Source organism: Impatiens glandulifera, chromosome 7 (genome assembly GCF_907164915.1).
Source record: "Impatiens glandulifera chromosome 7, dImpGla2.1, whole genome shotgun sequence".
NCBI lineage: Eukaryota > Viridiplantae > Streptophyta > Magnoliopsida > Ericales > Balsaminaceae > Impatiens > Impatiens glandulifera.
Genome location: NC_061868.1, coordinates 47,621,512 through 47,646,841, shown reverse-complemented (window position 1 = coordinate 47,646,841; position 25,330 = coordinate 47,621,512). Strand labels below are relative to the sequence as shown.

General features: G+C 25.0%; 2 protein-coding genes across 6 annotated transcripts; one reads left to right on the top strand and one right to left on the bottom strand.

The window, feature by feature from the left end:
• Positions 1–16,045: 16,045 nt before the first annotated feature.
• LOC124910087 (60S ribosomal protein L14-2-like) lies at positions 16,046–16,971 on the bottom strand. Its single transcript, XM_047450710.1, has 3 exons — positions 16,912–16,971; positions 16,219–16,437; positions 16,046–16,144 (listed from the first exon to the last, which is right to left on the bottom strand). The coding sequence occupies exons 1-3, from the start codon at positions 16,969–16,971 to the stop codon at positions 16,046–16,048; spliced, it is 378 nt and encodes a 125-aa protein (XP_047306666.1).
• A 1,364-nt stretch (positions 16,972–18,335) lies between these two features.
• Positions 18,336–24,721, top strand: LOC124944582 (pentatricopeptide repeat-containing protein At4g19440, chloroplastic-like). Of its 5 annotated transcripts, none has more exons than XM_047484880.1 (6): positions 18,336–21,044; positions 21,622–21,730; positions 22,108–22,167; positions 22,318–22,377; positions 22,652–22,794; positions 22,873–24,721. In XM_047484880.1, the coding sequence occupies exon 1, from the start codon at positions 18,465–18,467 to the stop codon at positions 21,012–21,014; it is 2,550 nt and encodes an 849-aa protein (XP_047340836.1). In that variant the 5' UTR covers positions 18,336–18,464; the 3' UTR covers positions 21,015–21,044; positions 21,622–21,730; positions 22,108–22,167; positions 22,318–22,377; positions 22,652–22,794; positions 22,873–24,721. The 5 variants fall into 5 exon arrangements, with proteins under 5 accessions (XP_047340836.1, XP_047340837.1, XP_047340835.1 ...); XM_047484881.1 differs by having other exon boundaries at positions 22,649–22,794; XM_047484879.1 differs by having other exon boundaries at positions 21,622–21,752; positions 23,275–24,721.
• Positions 24,722–25,330: the final 609 nt, after the last annotated feature.

Here is a 25,330-nt window from a genome sequence, read left to right as displayed (position 1 = left end):
AAAAAAAATATTGTCAGGCCGACATGTATCATGTATGTAGAATGCATAATCATATTAATTTATCATGAAAAAAATGAAGTCTGATGTGTAATTTTAATTTCAAATATTTTATATCACAACAAGAGTGGAACGATATTAATGTTAAATATTGTATTAATATAATTTATAAAATATCTTATCATCCTTTAATATTGCTATACAAAAATAAATTTATAAATACAATGTTTTACATCATAAACAAACAAACTTATAAATACAATGTCACATATTCATCTACTTATGTTTTAAAAAAATGATTAGATTAAAAATATATTAATATATTAATTCAGTTTATTAAAACGTTTGTCTAAACAATTCTCAATCTACTAATTCATTTCTTTGACGTAACAATAAAAAAAAAAGTAAGTATTAATAATTCTTACTTTAAATGTCCTTTTACTAAAAGGAAAATAAAAAATAAAAAAAATTTAAAATTATCACCCATCACATTTTTTTTAAATAAATTTATTTAAAGAAACAAACTCTTATAAAACTATTGAAATATGTTTTTCTTATAATGAGTCGGACCTAAAACAAGATTAAAATAATTAAAACTATTATATAATTTAATATACAGTGAAATAAAAATAGTATTAATAACCTTTTTTTTATGGTTAAGGTAATCCTAAGTCAAGTCAAGTCTTACAGCCTACCTAACTGAAATAGTCTTACTTTGCTGCTACAAATTTCTACATAGGGGACCTCATTTTATATATTAGATTTGACTTATACATTGACAACTCATTTTCAATAATAATGTTGATTATATTTGTCTTCTATTTTGCTTTCATATGTTATGGAGATGACATTATTAATTCTCCAAATACTTTGATATTATTTATTGAATAATTTTTAAATAATTTAATTATATTTTTTTATATATCTTATTAATTATTTTGTATTATATATTAATAACATTTAATTAAAATTCTATACAAAATAATTTATTTTTTTATAATCTTAATTCAAATAAATAAATAAAATAATTGAAAAGAATTTGAATATAAAGAGCACCTTTGAACAAATTTCTATGTTAAAGAATCATCTACACAAATTATTCAATAAGGAGGTGTGAAAACTCATTTTTCCTTACCAAGCTTTTAAAATAAAAGTCTTTAGTTTTTTAATTTTTGAAATATAGTTTAAATATTTTATAGAATAATGAATTGATAGGAACTATATATATGTTCAAATATTTTGTTAAAATGACTTATATATAAAATATGTCCAAAATATTTAAAAATTATAAGTAGAATATATTTTTTATATTTATTTGAAAATTAATCAAAAGAATTTTAATATATTTTATATTTGTTAAGAATCCTCTAATTAAAAAAATGATCAATTTTAATATTGGTTAAGAATGTTATAATTAAAATAAAAACAGATCAAATAAAACAATTTTTAATTTTTTTTTGTTAAAAATGTTAAAAAGACATGCATATGACCTTTTTTTATTATAGATTTTTTGAAATAATTTGTGAATTATTTCAATAATGTTGTTTGATTTGAAAAACAATGTATTTACAAAAATATATGATAATAATTTGTTTGTTTAAATGTAAAAAGTTAGACACTCATCATTTTTATTTTTATTTAAGACTTTTTAAATAAATATATCACATATTTAGTCTGTTAGTGAAAAGTTGTTGTCACTTAAATTATCATAATATAATATGTTACTTAAAATGTTATAATAATAAAATAAATTAAGTGATGTTATTGATAAAAATAAAAATAAAACTATCTTATATAAGAAAGGATTTAAAAATCTCAATATATATATATATATATATATATATAATTAATACATTTTTTTATTATAACGATACAAATGGTTGATAAGTAAAGGACGGTCTTTAACTTATTTATAGTTCATCTTTGTAATAAACTTCTAACCAATATTTAAGATATAATACTCCATTCTCATTATTATTAATGACAAATTTTGGTATAATTTTACAAAAGTCATGATTAATGATAAATAAAAGACTGTATGCATATATAATTGTGTACAATAGTTTTATTCTATTATTAATATTAAAATTGAATATATACATATAATTTTTGTACATATATTAATATGTATGTAAATTGTTTAACGATAAAGAAATTATTGTTCCAAAAAAACTACAAAATTAAGTGCAACTAGATTTTCAAATATTGTTGAGTTACTTTAAAATTTAAGATAAATAGTTTACAAACAAAATTTAACAATTATAAAAAAAAAATATATATACTAAAACAATCTGCCATAAGACAAAATAACCGAAAAATAGGTTTTTTTTTTTTACTTTAAATTGTTATATAAATAAAAAGTTAAAAACTTGAGATAAAAATCAAATGCTACAAAATATAACCGTTTAAAAAAGTTATATTTTTTATAAATTTAATTTTTACTTTTTTAAAAAAGTTGACTAAATAAGTCAATATATATTTTTAAAATTGAAAATACTTATTATAATTATATAATAATAATAATCTATTAAGTCGTATTTAAGGCTTGAGTCAATATCAAGAGTCAAGTGAGACCACCAATAATTTTATATTTTTTTTTCTAAGAGTTGATAAGATAAGGGAAGTAGTAGTCCTCTCCTCATCTCATCCTCACATTATAATTTATAAATAAAAAATTGATAAATCATTTTTCCTTTTTTAAATTCTTTTTATAGATATTTTGAAGGAGAAATAAAGAAGAGAATGATACGTTAAAATTTAATTTAATGAAAAAATAAAATAAATTTTCATTTTTTAAAATAAAATAAACAACGATAAAACATAAATTACCATGTAAAAAGTTATACATATAAAAAGTTAAAAAGATAAAGTCATGTTCGAAGGGTATTCTGTAACAAAAATATGGGCATGTCTAGAACTTTTTTTTTCACATTGACTTAATTTTTACATGTGGCTGCCAGGTGTATGTGGAGTCGTTGCCCCGGTGAACCCTAAACCCTCCATCCTTACTCATTAATAAAACATTTATATATAAATAATATTTTATGATTTATATATAGATACTAAAATTTATTATGTTTAATACAATTTTTTTAATAGTCTTGACAAAGTATATTTATTTATTTATATATATCTTTACAATATAAATATTAAATAAATGTCCATATATAATATCATATAAAATTTTAATAAATATTATTTAAATATTTATACATGTTCAAAATTTATATAAACAAGAGCTTCTATAAATAATTCATGATAACAAATTTGATGTTGGCAACACTTGAACATTGCTTTGAGACACCTTAACATAAAATAAAATAAAAGCAATATAAAATTAGTATACATTATAACAATGGTAAACGAAAATATTTTTAATTGAATTTAATTTTACATCTTTAGTTTAAACTCATATTTTGCTTCTTATTGTTTTTTCAAATATATATATATATATATATATATATATATATATATATATATATATATATATATATATATGATCCTTAATTTTTAAAGTGTCCGGATTATCGGGTCGAGAATTGTGGTTAATTTGAATATATATGTGAGAATAATGGATACTTGGTCGAATTGTGGGTTGACTTGTCCATAAACTTAAAATGATTAAAAATAAAATAAAAAATGTTATAGGTATGTTTCTAATTTACAACACCAACTAGGCTAATAAGACTTTATATTTTAAATTTAACACCAAATTTATGAACGGGACGTTTTAACAATATAAGTTCAACTTTTTAAGTAACTAATATATATAAATATATAAATGCTATAGATATGTTTCGAACTTACAACATAACAAAACAAGTACAACTTTTTAACCAACAGGTTAATAAGACTTTATATTTTAAACTCAACACCAAATTTGATGAGCGCTGGACGTTTTAACAATATAAGTTCAACTTTTTAACAATATATAATGATGCTTAATTTTCAAAGTGTCCGGATTGCCGAGTCGAGAACTGTGGTTAATTTGGATATATATGTGAGAGTAAATTGATATTTGGGTCGGATTGTGGGTTGACCACTTGACCCGCCCCAACACCTGTGAACTCCTCGTACCTCAATTGAGAAATCTCGCCCCGACCGAGAATTCCTAGCCAAGGATCAATAATTATTCACATTCGAACGAGGATTCTTGGCCTAGGATGAGAGTCCCCCGCATCTGACCGAGAGCCTCCACACCCAACCGAAATCCTTTTGTCTCCGACCGAGAGCCTCCCGTATTCGACCGAGAGCCTCATGTATTCGACCAAGAGACTTCTGCACACGACCGAGAGCCTTCTACATCTCGACCGAGGGACCTCATTCCCGGAACGAGAGTTGTAGTGCCGTTCCTGAGATTTTTTAGGCCTTAGGCGAAAACACGAAATTGGGGCCCTACGCATAAACTTCACTTGTGTTTCACCGTTGATCTTCAATAACCTTCAAATATCTACAAAGATGCAACATAAATTGTCAACGAAAGTGACTTTTTCTTGCATTTTTAGATGCAAAATCATTGATAATTGTATTGTAATCAATATATTCCAAAAAATCTTTTTCAATACATAAAATAGCAAGTCCATTCAATCTATCTTGAGACATCGAAAATCTTAAATAATTTTTCAATAATTTTAACTTAGAAAAACTTCTTTCAGCAGAAGCTACCGTAACAAGCAATGTTAGTAAAATTCGATATACAATAGAGACATTAGGATAGCAATCTATTGACATTACAAAATCAAGAATTTCAGCAGCGGGCATATCCAAACTAGGTAAAGCAACTTGTATTATTTTTAGTTCAGAAAACAAATCACTCAAATTAACATCACACGTACTTTCATGAGAAAATACATTACAAAATGTGTTACATTTTTCTTTCAATTTGCTTTCATTCAATGTCTTCAACTTTCCAGAATTCATAAGGAACCCAAATAAGTCATTAAACTCATTCAATTGTTCAAACCTATGTTTTAGGGATGCAAGAGACATATCAACCGATACTAAAAAATAGTTGACCCTAAAAGATTCTTCTGGCGATTGTTGTTCAACATTAGAAGTATTATCATCAAAATATTTTTTAGGGATCTTCTTAACACGTTTAGTCGAAAAAACAGGATCTATGTCCATTTCACATGCAATATCATTTGCAATAATTAAACTAGAGACAAACTCATCTATTCGAAACTTCTAAAAAAATGCTCAAGGCTCAAACAGGGTCCTGATGTTGAATTTTCACTTTTAATGGTTAAACCTTACCTCAAGGCTCGACCCAGCGAAACAGAGCCACCGTCGAAATTATTTTGTTGTCGGTTTCGTTGTGAGCTTCGTTGTCAGTTTCGTTGTCGATGTAGGATACAGAACTGAGAGAGACAGACAGTGAGACAGACAGTAGGGTTTTCAATTTTTTATTCTCATGTGTTAGTTTGTTTCTCTATTTGGGCTATAGAGCCATGGGCCAAAAAATCTAACATAATAAAAAAAATTAAAGAATAAGAAACTAAAAATCCTTAATAATACCTAGCATATATAAAAAAAATATGGGCCCCTTTTTGGTCCTAGGACCTAGGCCGTGGCCTAGGCTGCCTACCCCTCCGGGCCGGGCCTAGAGAGTTGTAGCTCAGGACCGAGGAAAATCACACCCAGGACCGAGAGGGTCAGTCTATAGGGGCTTGTTTGGTTTAAATTTTAAATTATTTTATTTTGAAACCTACAACCATTTTCTAAAAGTCTAAAAATATATATTTATAATGATTTCAAAATATTTTTAGATTATTTTCATTAAAAATATTTTTAAAATGATCTATTTGGAATTTATTTTTAAATCCTAATGTCTTAAAATGATATTTTTCAAGTATTTTCCTCATCAATCATCGATATTAATCTCATGTATCAGCATTTAAATATTATTCAATAATTTTAAATACAAAAAAAAACATGTGCATGTCTAGGACATGAAGAATCATTGGTTAAATAAAACGTAATAAACTCAATATTTCAAAAGGCAAAAATTTATAAAGTAGAAATTGTTCTTTAACGGATATGGAAGATATAGTACGAAAACTCTTTCCGGAGTATCATCAAACCTAAAAGAAACTCTAGTCAAATATACGTTTAAAAAAGTATAATTTTTATTGATTTTAAACTAAAAAATCATTTAACGATTCTTTCATTTAAAGGATAATATTTTAAATTAATAGTTTTTAATTAATTTAAAAGACAGATTTCTTATATTAAATTATAAGTTGATTATTTTAAATTTAAATAATTATTCAAATTTGATTAAAAATTAATTATAAATAATTTCCAAATATCGAGACATACTTTTATAAATCTTTTTAAATAATTTTTTTTTTTGTTAAAAAGATATCCGACACACAAATTGATGTTAAAAAATTTCGAACCTCTAGCTTTTACAATATTATTATAAAGAATTATATAATTTTTTAAATAAATTAAAATAATTAATATGGTAAATAATAATTTCAATAATATATATATATATATATATATATATATATATTAAGAGATAGAGGTAAAACACGATTCACTTCACTTGTATTAAAGTTTCATGTAAGCGGGTGAAGCGCGCTTTACTTGAGAACATTCAACTGTCTGTTGAATCCGGTATAAAAGCGATCATCTTTTTGAATTTTGGATATTTTTTTAATCCAAATGTATTATAATAATATAATATTAGCGTTGTCTTCTGATTGGTCCGGAATAGAGGCATAGAGCATTTAGTAACATAAGATCCTGCATGTTAATTCTTATTGAGAGTGAATGCATTCTTGATGTGATGGTATATGTGAGTCCCTATATAAATGTGTGTGTGAATTTGAGGTCGAATGAGAAAAGTTAAAAGAAAAGGTAAGACCGGTACAAGTGAGATCTAATGAGAGATTAATTAGAGAATACTTAAAGTCACTATCATAATATTAGTAAGTCGAAATTTATTTCGGTGGAATATTAGTTGTTTTTAAATTAAAATTTTAAATGTATTTTATTTAGTGTTAGTTACGATATTAGTAATATAAATAGTCGATTGAGAAATGTCAAAAATAATGATAAGATTAGTACAAAATGTTTGAAGAAGTAAAGTCTAATGAGAAATCAATTAGAGAATGTATTGTTTAATGTGAGGTTACAATATTAATAAGTTTAAATTTATTTAGGTGGAATATTAGTTGTTTTAAATTAAAAACTTAACTATATTTTTATTTAACCATAGATAAGATATAATAATATGCGTGACTTATAATTTTAGGGACGAGGGAATGATGGTTCAAATTGAGAGATTGAGTAACGAGATTAGTAATATGAGAGGTCGACTTGAGAAGGCTAAAGGTAAAAATAAGATGGATACAAAATGCTTGAAATGAAGTCTAATAAAAATTCGAGTAGAGTTTGTGTAAACTTGAAAGTGAGGTCAGATCAACTTTAAATTGAGGTTCATTCTCATTTTTTTTTTATTCAATTATATATATTATTTTTAAATATTTGTATAGTTTTCATCACATGTACACATCTCTTTATTGATATTCTCTTTTAAGTTTTTATCTTTTAAGTATTAAACTATATTATATTAAGATATTTATGTCTTGATAAAAAATAAAATATAATTATTCTTAAAACTAATTTAACATTTAAATATATTTATTTCAATATTATAATACATAACCCAAGAGAAGGTTTCATAAAAATAAATTTAAAAAAACTTAGATAAATTAAGAAAAATATATTTAATGTTTGTTAACATTTAAAGTGATAAAGTTGATTAAAAAAAAGTATTTGAGACATTTCTATTTACATGAGAAAATATCAATTGTCAAAATTTTTTATTTAAATATATATATATATATATATTAATTAATTTTAAAATTTTGTATGGTTTATATGCACGTACCTCTCTTCATTGATGATTCTTTTTTATCTTTACAAGGATTAAACTATATCTGATTAAGATATTTATGTATTCATAATAAATAAAATATAATTTTAAAAACTAATGATAATATATAAATATGTTTGGTTCGTGGTTGAGAGTTATAGTTAATTTGGATATATATATGAGAGTAAATGAATATTTGAGTCGGATTATGGGTTGACCTGCCCATAAACTTAAAATAATTAAAAATAAAATAAAAAATGTTATATGTATGTTTCAATCTTAACAAATACCACCTTTAACTAACTAGGTTAATAAAACTTTATATTTTAAATTTAACACCAAATTTGATAAACGTGAAACATTATAACAATATAAGTTCTATAGGTAAGCCTATAACAATAACGTTAATTTTCAAAGTGTTCGGATTGTCGGGTCGAGAGTTGTGGTTAATTTGGATATATATATATATGAGTAAATTAAAAATACTATCACATTTTAACTTTAATTTTTTTTCTTGATTTTTATATCAAATTTCTATAAAGGATTATTAGAGGTTATTTAAACTGGAGATCACCATCAAATTCACATATATTTAATATGTTTTAGTTATAATTTTGTTAGTTTGTATTAAAATTGTGCTTAATAATTTTATTTTAAATTCTGTTTGTATAAAGGATTAAAATTAATGTTAAAGTTTTAACATCATGAAATGTGTTATCATTACTTAGCTTATAATAGTTGTAGTTTATATGAATTTTTGTACATATATAAATTATTAAATAATATTTATTAAATTTTATTTAATAAGAGATATAATTTCAGGTGAAATCTGGTGTAAGATGGATCGGGTTGTTCATGTTTAAAAAACCATTTTTCTTATAAAAAAATATCAAACTGATTTTTTATTTATTTAAAAACCAGTATTTACCTAGAAAACCCAACATAAAACATTAATTAATCATCATCAATATATATTTACTTTTGATAAGAGAATATATATATATATATATATATATATATATATATATATATATATATATATATATATATAGGAGGAGCTAGTTTAATTTAGTTTTTTTTTTTAGTTTTTTAAGAAAATATTTTTGATTAAATTTTAAAAAAAATAGTTTTTAAGGATTCAAAGTAAAAATATTCATTTTTTAAAAGATAAATTAATTTTATATAGTTAAATGAAAGATGATTTTGGTATTTAAATATATATATATATTAATAATTATAAATAATAATAATAAATATAATAATTATAATAATAACATATTAATAAATATAATAATAATAAATAATATTAATAAAATAATTATGAAAATACTAATAATAATTATTATTATAATAATATTTCTAAAAATAATAATAATAATAATGATAATAATAATTCTGAAAATAATAATAATAATAATATAAATAATAATTCTAATAATAATAATAATAATAATAATAATATTAATAATTCTCAAAATAATAATAATAATTCTAAAAATAACAATAATGATAGTTCTGAAAATAATAATTATAATAATAACAATATTAATAAATATAATAATAATAATTCTAAAAATAATAATAATAACTTTGAAAATAATAATAATAACTTTGAAAATAATAATAATAAGGGCAAATTACTTAGGCGGCCCCTTCGCTCACTTTTAGTCCTCAAATTATTTTTTAAAACAACCCTTCAACTTTTAGAAATGTCACCAATGGCCTTTCCGTCAACTTTTTTTTTTGTTAAACATAACGGTTTAAGCTTAATATATATATTTTTTATATATTATCTTTAATCTTATTTTTTATATTTATATATATAATTATTAAATCGCTTATATATAATATTATATATATATATATATATCTTTTATTATTATTATTAATAATTTTTATATTTATATAATTATTAAATCTCTTATATATATATTATTTACTTATATATATATTTATATCTATAAAATATATAAAACAAAGTTTAAAAATAATTTGTATAAATTTTAAAAATATTTTTTTGTATTATCTTTAATTATTAATTATATATATATATATATATAAATTTATAGATTATATATTTTAAAAAATAATTTGAAGATTAAAAGTAATGATAACCTTCTAATATAAATATATATATATATATGAGATTTAATAATTATATAAATATAAAAATTAATAATAATAATAATAATTAAAGATATATATATATAATATTATATATGAACGATTTAATAATTATATATATATAAATATAAAAAATAAGATTAAAGATAATATATAAAAAAAAAATTGTTTAAAAAAATAATTTGAGGGCTAAAAATGAGCAAAGTAATTCCCAGATAATTTGCCCTCATAATAATATTAATAAAATTTTAAAAATAAAATAATAATAATTCTAAAAATAATAATAATAATAATTCTAAAATAATAATGATAATAATAATAATTCTGAAAATAATATTTAATATTGGGTATATTAAAAAATAATGGTAGTTAACACGATGCATATATTAATATATTAGTAACCAAATTTCATGAAAAAATAATAAGTATTCTGTTAAGAAAGAAGAAGAAAAACACAAATAATAATATTAATAATTCTAATAATAATATAATAATAATTCTGAAAATAATAATTCTAATTATAATAATAATGATATTAATAATTTTGAATATAATAATTATAATAATAATAAATAATTATAATAAATAATTATAATAATAATAAATATAATAATAATTCTGAAAATAATAATAATAATAATTTTAAAAATAATAATTCCATATTAAAAATAAAAATAATAATAATAATGATAATTCTAATAATAATAACGATATTAATAAATATAATAATAATAATAATTAATATTATAATTATAATTATAAATATAATTATGAAAATAATAACAATATTAATAACTCTAATAATAATTCTGAAAATATAATAATAATAATAATTCTAAAAATAATAATAATAATTCTAATAATAATTCTGAAAATAATAATAATAATAATAATAATTCTAATAATAAAAATAATAATAATAATTATCAAAATAATAATAATATTAATAATTCTTACAATAATAATAATTATAATAATAATGATAATAATAATTCTGAAAATAATAATAATAATAATTCTGAAAATAATAATAATAAATAAAATAATAATAATAACAATAATATAATTATAAATATAAATATAATAATTATAATTCTAAAAATAATAATAATTTTGAAAATAATAATAATATTAATAATGATAATAATAATGATAATAATAATTTTGAAAATTATAATATTAATAATAATTAAAATAATAATTCTGATAATAATAATTCTAAAAATAATTATTATTATTATTATTATAATGATAATAATAATAATAATAATAATAATTTTTAAAATAATAATAAAAATAATAATAAGTCTGAAAATAATAATAATTCTAAAAATAATAATAATAATTATTATTATAATAATAATTCTGAAAATAATAATAATAAATATAATAATAAATACAATAATTATAATAATAAAAATATTAAAAAATATAATAATAATAATAAAATATTCTGAAAATAATAATTATTATTTTTATAATTTTTTAAAATAATAATAATAATATTAATAATGATAATAATAATTCTGAAAATAATATATTCTTTAAAATAATAATATTATTATTAATTTTAATGATTCTGAAAATAATAATAATAATATTAATAATGATAATAATAATTCTGAAAATAATATTATTCTTGAAAATAATAATAATAATAATAATTTAAAAAAATAATAATAATAATAATAATTTAAAAAAAATAATAATAATAATAATAATTCTGAAAAATAATAATAATAATTTAAAAAATAATAATAATAATTCTAACAACAAAATAATAATAATTATAATGATAATTCTGAAAAATAATAATAATAATTATAATGATAATTCTGAAAATAATAATAATAATAATTATGAGAAAGCCACACAACAGACGTACTGCCATTCACCCTGCCGCCCCTATCACAACCCAGCAAGCACACCCAATTCAAAATAATATTAATAATTCTCAAAATAATATTAATAATTATGAAAATAATAATAATATTAATAATTCTTAATATAATAATGATAATAATAAATATAATAATAATAAATAATATTAATAAAATAATTCTGAAAATAATAATAATAATAGTTCTGAAAATAATAATAATATTATTAATTTTAATAATTCTGAAAATAATAATAATAATAATTTTTAAAATAATAATAATTCTGAAAAATAATAATAATAATTCTATAAATAATAATTATAATAATTCTGAAAATAATAATAATAATTCTGAAAAACAAAATAAATAATAATAATAATAATTCTAAAAATAATAATAATAATTATAATAATAATAATGATAATAATAATTTTAAGAATCATTATTAATATATCTAAGTTAATCACAGAGCCTTAATCACAGAGAATTCCAAACACGCACAGACCACTTATTCAAAATTATAATAATATTAATAATTCTTAATATAATAATAATAATAAATAATATTAATAAAATAATTCTAAAAATAATAATAATTATGAAAATAATAATTATAATAATAATTCTGAAGATAATAATAATATTAATAATTCTTAATATAATAATAATAATAAATAATATTAATAAAATAATTCTGAAAATAATAATAATTCTAAAAATAATAATAATAATTCTAAAAATAATATTGACTCTATTGAAAAAATTGTGGTATTTTTAGAATTATTAATATTATTTGAAAAGAAAAAGTACAAATATCAACTGGTAACTTAATTTATAGTCTGTATATATGCAACTGCTAATTAGATTTTTTTTATCTTAGCAATTAAAATATATATATATATATATATATATATATATCATGTAGATAACACTATTTTCATGCTTAAAATGTTTGGTTTTAAATGTATTTAATAATATGACTAAAATGTCTTTTAAACAGGTAATATAATGTCATTTTTTTAATATGGCTAATCAAAAAAAAAAAATGAAAAAGGATGAATTATTTTCACTGTTATATTTTAATTATTTCTTTTGTTTCTCTCATTATTTTGTATATAAAAAAATGGTTACTAACTATATTCAGTATGAAGAAAGATATACCTTAAAATACTTCAGTAATCAATATGGAAGCATTCAGGGAGTTCTTTCTTCATTCCAATTCTTCGGTGAAATCCGATATCAATTTCATAAGATGGTGTTTACAAACTATCTTATTTTTTGCTTGAAAAAAAAAAACAAAATGTGTTTTTTTTTATCTTTTGAGATCTGACGAAAAGTTTGATATTTATAATGTAATGGAGAACAATCAAATTAACCAATATATATATATATATATATATATATATAAATAGTGTGCTTTATTTTTTATATGAAATACCATATTAAAAAAAATTGCTATAAAAGAAAATTAAATTAATATTTTTTATATTTAATGATATATTTATATTTTAATATATAACATAATTATTATTTTTTTTTTGTTAATTTGATTTGTTCATTATTACTTATTTAAATATTAATAATATAAATGTAATACTGAAAATAATTAATGAGTTTAGTTAAGAAAGTTTAAATGACCCATAAACTCTGTTAAAAAAATTATATTTATTTTAAATCACAACTAATTTATATGTATATATACGAAAGAAAAAAACACTGGGTTAATGTTATTTTCAGAATAAATAAATAAATCACTAAAATTTTATTTGTTGAACAGAGTTTATGAGTTATTACAACTTTCTTAATTAAATTTATGGGTCAATAAAACAGAGTTTATAAGTTATTAAAATTTTCTTAACTAAGTTTAAGGTCATTAGTTAAGAAAGATTTAATAACCCATAAACTTTGTTAACCATTTTCAAATAGAAAAATAGTTGTAATATAGTGTATTTATAATGATGTTTGCAATATGGAGGGTAAATAAGAACAATTAATGGATGTATATTTAATTATATTTGTAATAATGTCGAATTTTAAAAGTCACATATTAAACTAATAAAAAATATATTTTAATATTAATATAGTCGAGTAATGGTTAGAGTTTTACACACTCTCCATCACCGATCACGTACCCGACCAAGTTACCTTTTTCCCTTTTCCATGCCCGACCCCGATTTAAAATACTCAAACTCAATTATCGTGTACCCACAAGTATGTATCGGGCATACGGATACCATTGTCATCCTTAAGTACAAAAGAGATCCTCTATCGAGCATACGGATATCGTTGTCATCCTTAAGTACAAAAGAGATCCTCTGACACATCTTTTAATCAATTTTGTTATCTTAAATATAATAATTTATATTCTAGTGATTAAATTTTATATTCTAACAATGTTTGTAATATAAGTGGATGAATATGCGAAATTGTATTGATAAGTTTGTTTTTTTAACATAATAAATCAAAACGTTATATATATATATATATTTATTTATATTTTATTTAATTTGCCGGAGCGAGAGTTGTATTTAATTTGAATATATATACGAGAGTAAATGGATATTTGAGTCGGATCGTTGGTTAACCTGTCCATAAACTTGAAACGATTAAAAATGTTATATATGTATATATGTTTTAAACTTACAACTTAACAAAACATGTACAACCATTTAACCAACTAGGTTAAAACTTTATATTTTAAATTCAACACAAAATTGGATAAACGTGTCACATTACTAACAATATAAGTTCAAAATGTTTAACTAATATATATATATATGTTTAATTTAAAAATTGTTTGGTTTGTCGGGTTGATAACTGTTATTAAATACGATATATATATATATAATATATATAAGAGTAAATAGATAATTTGGTCGGATCATAGGTTGACCCACCCATAAATTTGAAACGTTTAAAAATAAAATTAAAAATGATATATATGTTTCGAACTTTTAATATAACAAAACATAAGCATAACCATTTAACCAAGTGTGAATGATATTTGGTTTGTCGAGGGATAATAAATCGATAACAAATGATAATTGTTAAAATATATGAATCAAATATTTAATTGATCAAAATTTGGTATTACGAGACAGAGATATTAGTATATATAATAATAACTCAATTTATTAGTATAAATAATAAAATACTTTTATTATTTTATTAAAAAATAATTTTACTTTTAATGTCCTTTTATTAAAAAAAAATATATCAAAATTATCGCTCATCACATTTTTTTAAATAAATTTATTTAAAGAAACAAACTCTTATAAAACTATTGAAATATGTTTTTCTTATAATGAGTCGGACCTAAAACAAGATTAAAATAATTAAAAATAATATTAATAACCTTTTTTTTATGGTTAAGGTAATCCTAAGTCTCAAGTCAAGTCTTACAGCCTACCTAACTGAAATAGTCTTACTTTGCTGCTACAAATTTCTACATAGGGGACCTCATTTTATATATTAGATTTGACTTATACATTGACAACTCATTTTCAATAATAATGTTGATTATATTTGTCTTCTTTTTTGCTTTCATATGTTATGGAGATGACATTATTAATTCTCCAAATACTTTGATATTATTTATTTGAATAATTTTTAAATAATTTAATTATATATTTTTTATATATCTCATTAATTATTTTGTATTATATATTAATAAAATTTAATTAAAATCTTATACTAAATAATTTATTTTTTTATAATCTTAATTCAAATAAATAAATAAAATAATTGAAAAGAATTTGAATATAAAGAGCACCTTTGAACAAATTTCTATGTTAAAGAATCGTCTATACAAATTAATTCAATAAGGAGGTGTGAAAATTCATTTTTCCTTACCAAGTTTTTAAAATAAAAGTCTCTAGTTTTTTAATTTGTGAAATATAGTTTAAATATTTTATAGAATAGTGAATTGATAGGAACTATATATATGTTCAAATATTTTGTTAAAATGACATATATATAAAATATTTAAAAATTATAAGTAGAATATATTTTTTATATTTATTTGAAAATTAATCAAAAGAATTTTAATATATTTTATATTTGTTAAGAACGCTCTAATTAAAAAAAAAAATTGATCAATTTTAATATTGGTTAAGAATGTTATAATTAAAATAAAAACAGATCAAATAAAAAAATTTTAATTCTTTGTCATCTTGAAAACTATAGAAATATCTTGTTTAGCCGTAACTGAACTCTTCTTGAGCTTTGCAAACTCTTGCCTGACAACTCCAGCTCTCTGCAAATACAAGTGTGAGGAGAAATGTTTAGATTTATCAACAAATTTAAGGTTAAAAAAACATCACAACATACCTTGATTAAAGCCAACATAATCTTGAATCTGTCAAAATCGTTTAGTACAACTCTTCTCTTCTGAACAGTCAACTTCCTACCCAACAAACTGTTCTCCCATTTGTTCTTGACATCAGCAGCCTCCATAGCAGCAATTAAAGTCTTCTTCTGAGGAACTGTTAATGAAAGTCTTTTGAAATTCATTTGGGTTCGAACCATATCAGGAGCATCTACAAGAGCCTGTTACATGTAAAGAATACCTCATAAGGTTAATGAAAATGAAATTCATTGTATAAACTACACCCATTTTGCTTAAACCAAATTTATCAGGTCATTAAATAGAGAAAATCTCCATATTATTTTTGACAGTTGATTCAAATCTACCTCTTTAGATACATATCAAAAGAAAATGATTCTTCATTAATGAGAGATGCAAACAAACCCTAGTTCCAATCATATTGCACTAACTGAATCAAAAAGGTTGAAGAAACATCATTGTTTGTGGTAAATAAGTAATTATACACCAGTCAATTTCAAATCTTCTTGAGGGCTTAGTTACAGATTTCATATAAGTACAATTTTACCTATATAGTTTACAATAATTAACTCAGATATCTCAATTGAATGCTTACTAAAACCGTAAGTTAACTCACATTTCAGATTCCAACTCAAAAATACAATCTCGATACTTCATATAGTTATATAATAAATTACCTCTATAAGGTTTTTGTTCACAAAACGAGGTTCATGTCCAAAACGAGAAGCCCTTCGCATAACGGGAAGCCCTTCGCGTAATGGGAAGTTCTTCGTGTAACGGAAATGTCAGTCATGAGAATCAAATAAATCTTCCCTGAAACGAAACCGAATCAGAGCATCATCAACTGCAAACATCATCATCGAAAAGATGAACAACCAAGATGAACAATAAGAAAACCTAATGATTTAGGGTTTAAAGATGAACATAATGGAAATAATAACATAAATCAATCCAATCACTTGATATTAGAACGAGTTTTTGTCATCGATCTATATAATGTGTTCGTTTAGGGTTAGGGTTCCGCTGTCGCCGTCGTCGTGAGAAGAGAGAGAAGAGAGAGAGAGAAAGAAAATGAAGAAAATGAAAATTTTGAGTATTTATACAAAACCTAATTCATTTCATGTGATGCGAAAAGGGTATTTTCGTCCCAAAAAAATTAAGTGGTCACCAGATTAATTTAAATTATCGGTGAGCACATATACAAATACATGCATCTTTAGGGTCATTTCGTCAAATTTCCCCCAACAAACAAGCTAAGTGTCTTCTTAAATTGAAACAAATATAATTCTTAAAAAAGAAAAAAAAAGAAATAATGTATTTATAACACTATTAATTGAATAATACATTGAATATAAAGTTATACAATATATTAATTTGATATATATAATTCAAATATTCATTGAATTATATATTGTATATTGAAACATTTTTTTTAATTCATCCATACAACTAATATCTTTTTTTAATATCTTTGGTAAAGTATCATTGTGATTCATTGAGTGATGTCCGAGTTTTAGGTAGTTGTTAGAAAAATTAAATTGATGTAGTTAATATGTCAAGTTTACATAATTGAGTTACCATCCCAATTATTTTTTGGTGCACTATTTGGTTGGAGAAAAATCGTCGAGCTTTCACTGATCGTAGTCGTCTGATGCGTATCATGCTATTATTATGATGATTTATGAAATTCATTCCGGAAAGCCGATAGAATCCGTCGGAGAGTTATTCGTTCTTCTCGAAAACTTACAACATCGATAACCTATTAAATAATGATTTTTATTTTTATTTTTATTATTTTTTCTTCATGTCATGTTTTTGTGCTCAAATTTTTTTTTTTTTTTTCATTTTCAATATACATTAATTTTTTTTAAAAAAAATTACTATAAAGTTATAAATTGAATATAAAATTAGTGTTTACAAATTACAACATATTTCTGAATTTATTTGATAATTTCTTAAAATCTATTAAATAGTATGACTTTCAATATACTGTATAGTTTTTAATGAGAGGGCTAAGTCCATTATAAGGAGTCCATAAAATCCAAGCCCACTAAAGACAGGGTTGAACCTTGAAACAACCCAATACCAGAATTACCAGCTCCCCCAACCTCCATAGAGAGAGAGTCCGTCGTCGTTCTTCGCGACTCTGTACTCTAATCCATGGCGTCGCCACCACCGCCAGTCGTGAAAAACTCAATTTTGTTATAATTAGGAACATCTCTCCCTATCTATGCTTACAATACGTGCATCAATGAATTTTAGAAGGCTGTCGATCACTAAACATATCCCCTTCTTCTCTCATATCACCACCAATTTAGCTTCACTCACTTACAGTGCCAACCAACCTCAACGCTACCAGGAACAGCAGCAACCACCCGGACGATGCGATCAACATCCGTCGTCATTGCAGCAAAACCAGCAATCCCATTCGCATGATTTGGGTTTCCTTAAATTGGTAACTTCAATCCTATCAAATAGTTCACTAGATAGGTCCAAATGTGTAGACATTCTCACCCGTTTTTCTCCATTACAATTCGACAGTCTGTTCTTAGACATTTTTTATTCTGTCAATCCCAAGACGGTCTTGAATTTCTTTTATGTAGCTTCGGATTCCTATGGATTTCGCTTCACTTTAAGATCCTACTGCACTTTGATTAGTTTGCTTACGTTTACAAATCTGAATGAGTCGGCTAGGTTACTATTGATTCGGCTTATTGATAGAAAGCTTCCGGTTTTTTTTAATAACACAGACAACAGACATATAGAGATAGCAACCGCATTGGCTGATCTCAGTTTGACGAGTAAGAAGTCAACCAATGTAAAGACATTTGATTTGTTGATACATGTTTATTGCACTCAATTCAGAACTGTAGGATTTGACATAGCAGTTAATGTATTCGAACTTTTGGCAAATAGGGGTATCTTCCCTTCGGTAAAGACTTGCAATTTCCTTTTGAATTCTCTCGTGAAGGCCAATGAACTTCAGAAGAGTTATCGGGTATTTGAGTTAACTTGCCAAGGGGTGTCTCCAGATGTTTACTTATTTAGTACTGCGATAAATGCATATTGTAAAGGTGGGAATGTTAATCATGCATTGGGATTGCTTTCGAGCATGGAAGAAACAGACATTTCCCCTAATGTTGTTACATATAACAGTATCATAAATGGCCTATGCAAGAATGGGGAATTGACTGAGGCCTTGAAGCTGAAGGAGACAATGACAAGCAAAGGAATCAACCCTAGTCTCAGAACATATGGTGTGCTCATTGATGGGTTTGTCAATATAGGGAAGATTGACGAAGCAAATTTTGTTTTGGACGAATTGTTGGCAAAGGGCTTTGTAGCAAATGAAGTCATCTATAATACGTTGATAAAAGGATATTGTGTGGCGGGTAACATTAACAAAGTCTTGAAGTTAGTTGATTTAATGGCTGCAAAAGGGTTATCTACAAACTCAGTGACCTTAAATACACTCATCCAAGGATATTGTAAGTGTAATTCGATAGAAGAAGCAGAGTCACTTTTAGATAAGATGTTATCAGAGGGATTCCACGTAAATCCTGGTTCCTTCAGTTCAGTTATTAGTATGCTTTGTGCAAATTTCAGGATTGATTCTGCATTAAGAGTCACTAGGGAAATGTTATTTAGGAACATGAGGCCAAACGGTGGGTTACTAACCGTAATCGTTTGTGAGCTTTGTAAGGAGGGGAAGCATTCAGAGGCTGTTAAGATCTGGTTTGATCTTCAGGAAAAAGGATTTCCTCCAAATACGCAAATGTCCAATGCTCTTATCCATGGCCTTTGTGAATCTAGAAACATACCTGAGGCTGTTAGATTTCTGAAGGAGATGATAGAACGTGGACTGGAATTGGACAGGATCACATATAACACACTTATTTTTGCTTGCTCGAAACAAGGGAGAATCGAAGAAGGTTTGAAGCTAAAGGAAGACATGTTAAAGAAAGGCTTTCAACCCGATATGTTTACCTACAATATACTGATAAACGGGCTTTGTAATACAGGCGAGATGGATAAAGCTCTGTTACTCTGGAATGAGTGCAAAGGGAGTCATCTAAACATGGACAATCATATGTATTCTGTTATGATAGATGGTTATTGCAAATTGGAGAATATTAAGGAGGCAAGACGTCTTTTCGATGAGCTATTGCAGAAGAATCTTGAGCTAAACGTTGTTGTCTATAACACTCTAATTAAGGCATACTGTAAAGATGGTAATATGATAGAAGCTCTTGAACTTTTTGATGATATGAGAACTAAAAGCATTCTGCCTACCCTTTTTACATACTCTTCCTTAATTCATGGGTTTTGCAATATTGGCAAAATTGAAGATGCGAAGAATCTAATTATTGTAATGAGGAAGGAGGGACTGTTGCCGAATGTGGTTTGTTATACAGCTCTTATAGGAGGTTATTGTAAGCTAGGTCAGATGGATCAAGTGAGAAATGTGTTGCATGAGATGTTGTTTTATGGCATTCATCCGAATAAGATCACGTATACTGTCATGATCGATGGATACAGCAAGATAGGGGATACTAGGGAAGCAAGGAAATTACTTGCTCAAATGATGGTTAAGGGAATTGTCCCTGATAGAGTCACTTATAATGCATTGACAGATGGGTTCTGCAAGGAAGGAAATGTAGAAGAAGGCTATGAAGTGACCAATCAAATGTCACTCATGGGAGTGACATCGGATGAAATCACATTCACAACGTTAATCGATGGATGGAAGCATCAGTCAACCATTTCCAGTGAAGAATGATTCACAATTCTGATGTTGAGCTTTAAATTGGTATGTTCCCTATCATTTTTACTCCAATTACATCTTAAATTATCTGGATGTAGATATGTAACGTACTAGTCTAAAGTTGTAGAATTTGTAAAAGAAATGTAAGTAAAAAGAGAATGGTTAAACTTTTGGTAGACGATACAAACCAAGGTAGCTCAAGTAGAAAGATTTTTGCCTAAGAGAATAAAGGTCTCAGTTTTGATTCCCACTAAGAATGCCCTGATTGAAGTGGGGGTCATGAATCATGATTGTGGAGGTTGTGCTAGCTTCCTCTAGGAATAAATCCTGGTTTTGAAAAAGGAAAAAATAGATTCTCATAATTCATTTATAAATAATGTATAAACCCACCAACTTACTCTACTGATACTACCCTGTTTTTAAACAGACCACATGTGTTAGGATTATTTAAGTGTTAACCTGGTCCATCTTTCCTATTTGTTGTTTTTAGTGGTTCTAACAGATCGCCTTTTGAAAGCAGAATGATGGTGTGAAAAGTTTTCTTCGTGATCTATGAAAAAAGACGTTTTTACTGTTTCTACTATTCTTATGAGAAACTAAATAATGTTGTTGATTTTTACAGGGAAAGTTGGAGGAGGGTCCATTACTGGAGCTGATTTGTCATGGTAATCTCTTTAAAGAACTACTCTTGGTGTCATGATCTTGCCCCCAATGCCAAGGAAATACACCATGTATGAGAAAGCTAATGAACAGGTTAAATGTTATATTGACATTCCTGCAATTTTTTCATTCATAATAAGATGTGTTTAATTGATCTGAAAGCCCATATTTTCCATGAAGATGAATTGGTTAGGAATCTATTCTTAGGCCAAGGTCCTGTAACTTTTGGAAAGTGATATTACCTATATTAAGCAAAAATAAATAAATAATAATACCTTTATGGTGGCTACAAACTCTCACATAATTCCCCTATTAATAAAATTTCATAAATTATGTTGATTCTTCAGATTGTCTGTTGATCTGCATAGTTTTTTTAGTTGGTTCTTCATTGATCCTTGCTTGAATTAGTCTTTTTAACTTTTACCTTCTTCTTGCTTTTTCACAACAGCTAGACAATGAGTGTCCGAAGCTTGTGGGAACCCCCTCTAGAATAGACCTTCATTGAAGGGTGAGTATTTATTTCATAATGCTCATATAATGCTTGTTAATTACTTATTCCCCTTTAACCATTCATTCCATTGAGCATCTTGCAGTGACCTTCTAAATACTGTTTGCATCTTGCAATGGCCTTCTAAATACTTGCTGCATCTTGGTACAGGTTCTATAAGCCACACCAAAGCCACAAGGATAAACAAAAAAAAAGTTGTGTCGAACACAGGTTTTGCCTCACTTCATTATTCATACACATCTTTTTGCAGCAGAAGTTTTTCTTTTAAGTGAAATGACCAATCAATTAATAATTTGAAATAGAGCTGGATACTTGATCAAAGTTGGATTAGGAGTTTTTTTTCTCAAAGAGAAATGCGCCATTATTGGTTTAAAATGTGTTCCCATTTGATTGCTTTGCATTACACTCCTTGGATTTTATTAAAATCTATTTGTTTTCTTCTGTTCATCTGCTGAAGACTGACTGATTTTCATTGGCGCAGCAGCTATTGGATTTACCAGTTTGATCTCTTCATGTAGAGTGTAGACTGGGTCTTTCCTTGATGTGGGAATGTTTGTAGGGACAAGAATTTGATGCTTGTGAGAAGGCAGCGAGCGTTGTGAACTAGATGTGGTGCTTACGCTTTTGGTAAGTATTTTTGAGTGGAATCTTGTTTTAAATAGATAGATGTAGCTGAATGGTGTCTTTCTTCGGGTTCATTATTAGGCGAAGAATGGTTCTTTATGGTCTATTGGTGTGAACAAAGAGAACCCACTTTCAACAATTGATTGTAGAAAAATCTATCTGGCTAGCAATTTTACTTCAGGTGTATACTTCAAGAGAACCAACTTTTAGCCATTGTTGTTGTGCTAATAATTGTCTTTTTTCAAAGATGAGGATTAATAATGCTCAAACATCAGCTGTTCCTCAATGAAATTAGTTGGTAATTACGTGGAAAGTTCTAATCTTAACATAAAGACAGCACCTTTATTGTTTTTATAATAATTAACTTGAAATCTCTATTTTTTTTAATATCAATTAAGAAAAAAGAAGAACTGAAACTGTAATTCTTAGTACAACTCTTACTTAACCTTGATTACTACTAACTATTTCATTACAAGAATTCAGATGGAGAGTTGGTTTCTGGCTTCTCATGGTGATCTTCTCCAAGGCTGCTCCCACCAGGATGATGATGATGATGAAGAACTGGACCATCACTTGTTGATCCACCTCCTAAGAAAAACTGAGAAAGAAGACGAGCCATGATACCAAGTATCTGGTTTTGATTCTGACATGACTCTGCCTGCATTTGAGCCATTTGCTTTTCATGATGAATTTGCATTCCAATCATCTTTTCTCTCCAGGCCATCTCTTCCTCTTCCCACTTCTCTTCAACCTCCATCCTCCTCCGCCTCTCCTCCGTTAATTCCCTCTCGATCTTGTATCTCCTCTCTAGTTCCTTCCTTCTCCATACCTGCAATTCTGATTCCATCATCTCCATCTTCTCCTCTCTCAAATCGCTCACCTTCTCCTCCATTACTTCCTTCTCCACCCTCTTCTCTTCCATCTCCATCAATCCCTCCTCTTTGCTCCATTCCCTTTCTCTCCTCCTTTCTTCTCTCCTTAACATCGTTTCTCTGATCTCCATTACCTCTGCACCTAATGCACCCAGTTTCTTTGATCTGCCCCAATGCCCTCCATTCTTTGATATCCTCTTCTTCCTCTTCATCTTCTTCTTCCATCTCCTCTTAGCCCCGCAAGATTCGCGGTTGCTGTCCATCAAATCATCATCATCACTGTCAATCTCAATCTCAAACCCTAAACCTAACCCATCTTCTTCTTCATCGTCTTCATCTTCGCCAGAGAAATTGAGGCCAAACTTTTTCCCCTTAACTTCAAGCTCTACATCACCGAAAACCTCCCTGTACTTGAGGAAATTCTCCCAATGATGTTCTCCGTCGTCCCAATGAAAATCGCCATCGGAAGACCTAATCTTCTGTTTGACGCCGAGGTACTGATGACGCATGTTTTGGACCTTAATGGAGACGTCTCGCCACGACCAACGAAATGGGAAGTTGATTGGGTTTCGTAGATGGTGGACGGAATTGAGATGATCGGCGATTGGCTTGAACTTCTTCTCACGAGTCTTTAGCTTGATTAGGGTTCCTGAATTGAACAGCTCGGAATACTTGCTGAGTAGGGTTTGCTCCTCTAGCTCCGACCATTTCTTCCGCTTCATTTATTTACACGAATCAAACTGATAGATAGAAGCCGCCTGGCCGCGCGTTGTTAGATAGATAGATAGATAGATATAGAGCGAAAGAGAAGAGATTTTTTGTATGATAATAATGCGGCGGCCGCAGCGACTGTGGAGGAGAAAAAGCGATCTCAGCCATTTTTCTCTTTACAAAATCTAGTGGGTTCACTACCGATATCGCTCATCGCGATCGCCCGTAGCTGCTATACGTTTTGTTTGCTTATCATATCATTGATCTCTTCATCGCTAGCTGATCGTTCTTCTATATACAAATACAATTTTTATTTTTGCTGATTGTAAATTGTAACCTTAATTATAGATTGATATCTCTTCTCAGTTAAGGAAAAAAGTATGCTAATTAAATTAATAAATATTTTAACCTTAATTAATAGCAATCAAAAGAGGAATAAATAAATAAAATCTCTATTTTTTAATAAAATTATTATAATGTGAAGATTCAAACTATATGTATGCTTGCCACTTATTTAAATAATAAAATTATTTCATAATTACAATTTTTATTTTTTTTAAAAAGATTAATAATTTTAATTTATATATATAATCTAATTATAAATGCAAAGTAGAATTATATATATATTTGAAATAATAATGGATTATAGATAGAATTATATATATATATATATATATATGAAAATTATTATTCTTATTCAAAAATTCAAAATATTATTAAAATATATATATATATATATATATTTAATATTATGATGTTATTTTAATAATTTAGAAAATAAAATTATATATAATTTAAATAAATAAAATTATATATATCTTACTTTAAAAAATCAAAAAAATTTATTCTAAAATATGACTTAGTTTTTTGGTATTTATATAATAATTATTTTAAATAAATTATTATATATTATAATTTTTGATTAAAAAAATCATTATTTAAAAATATTTTATTTT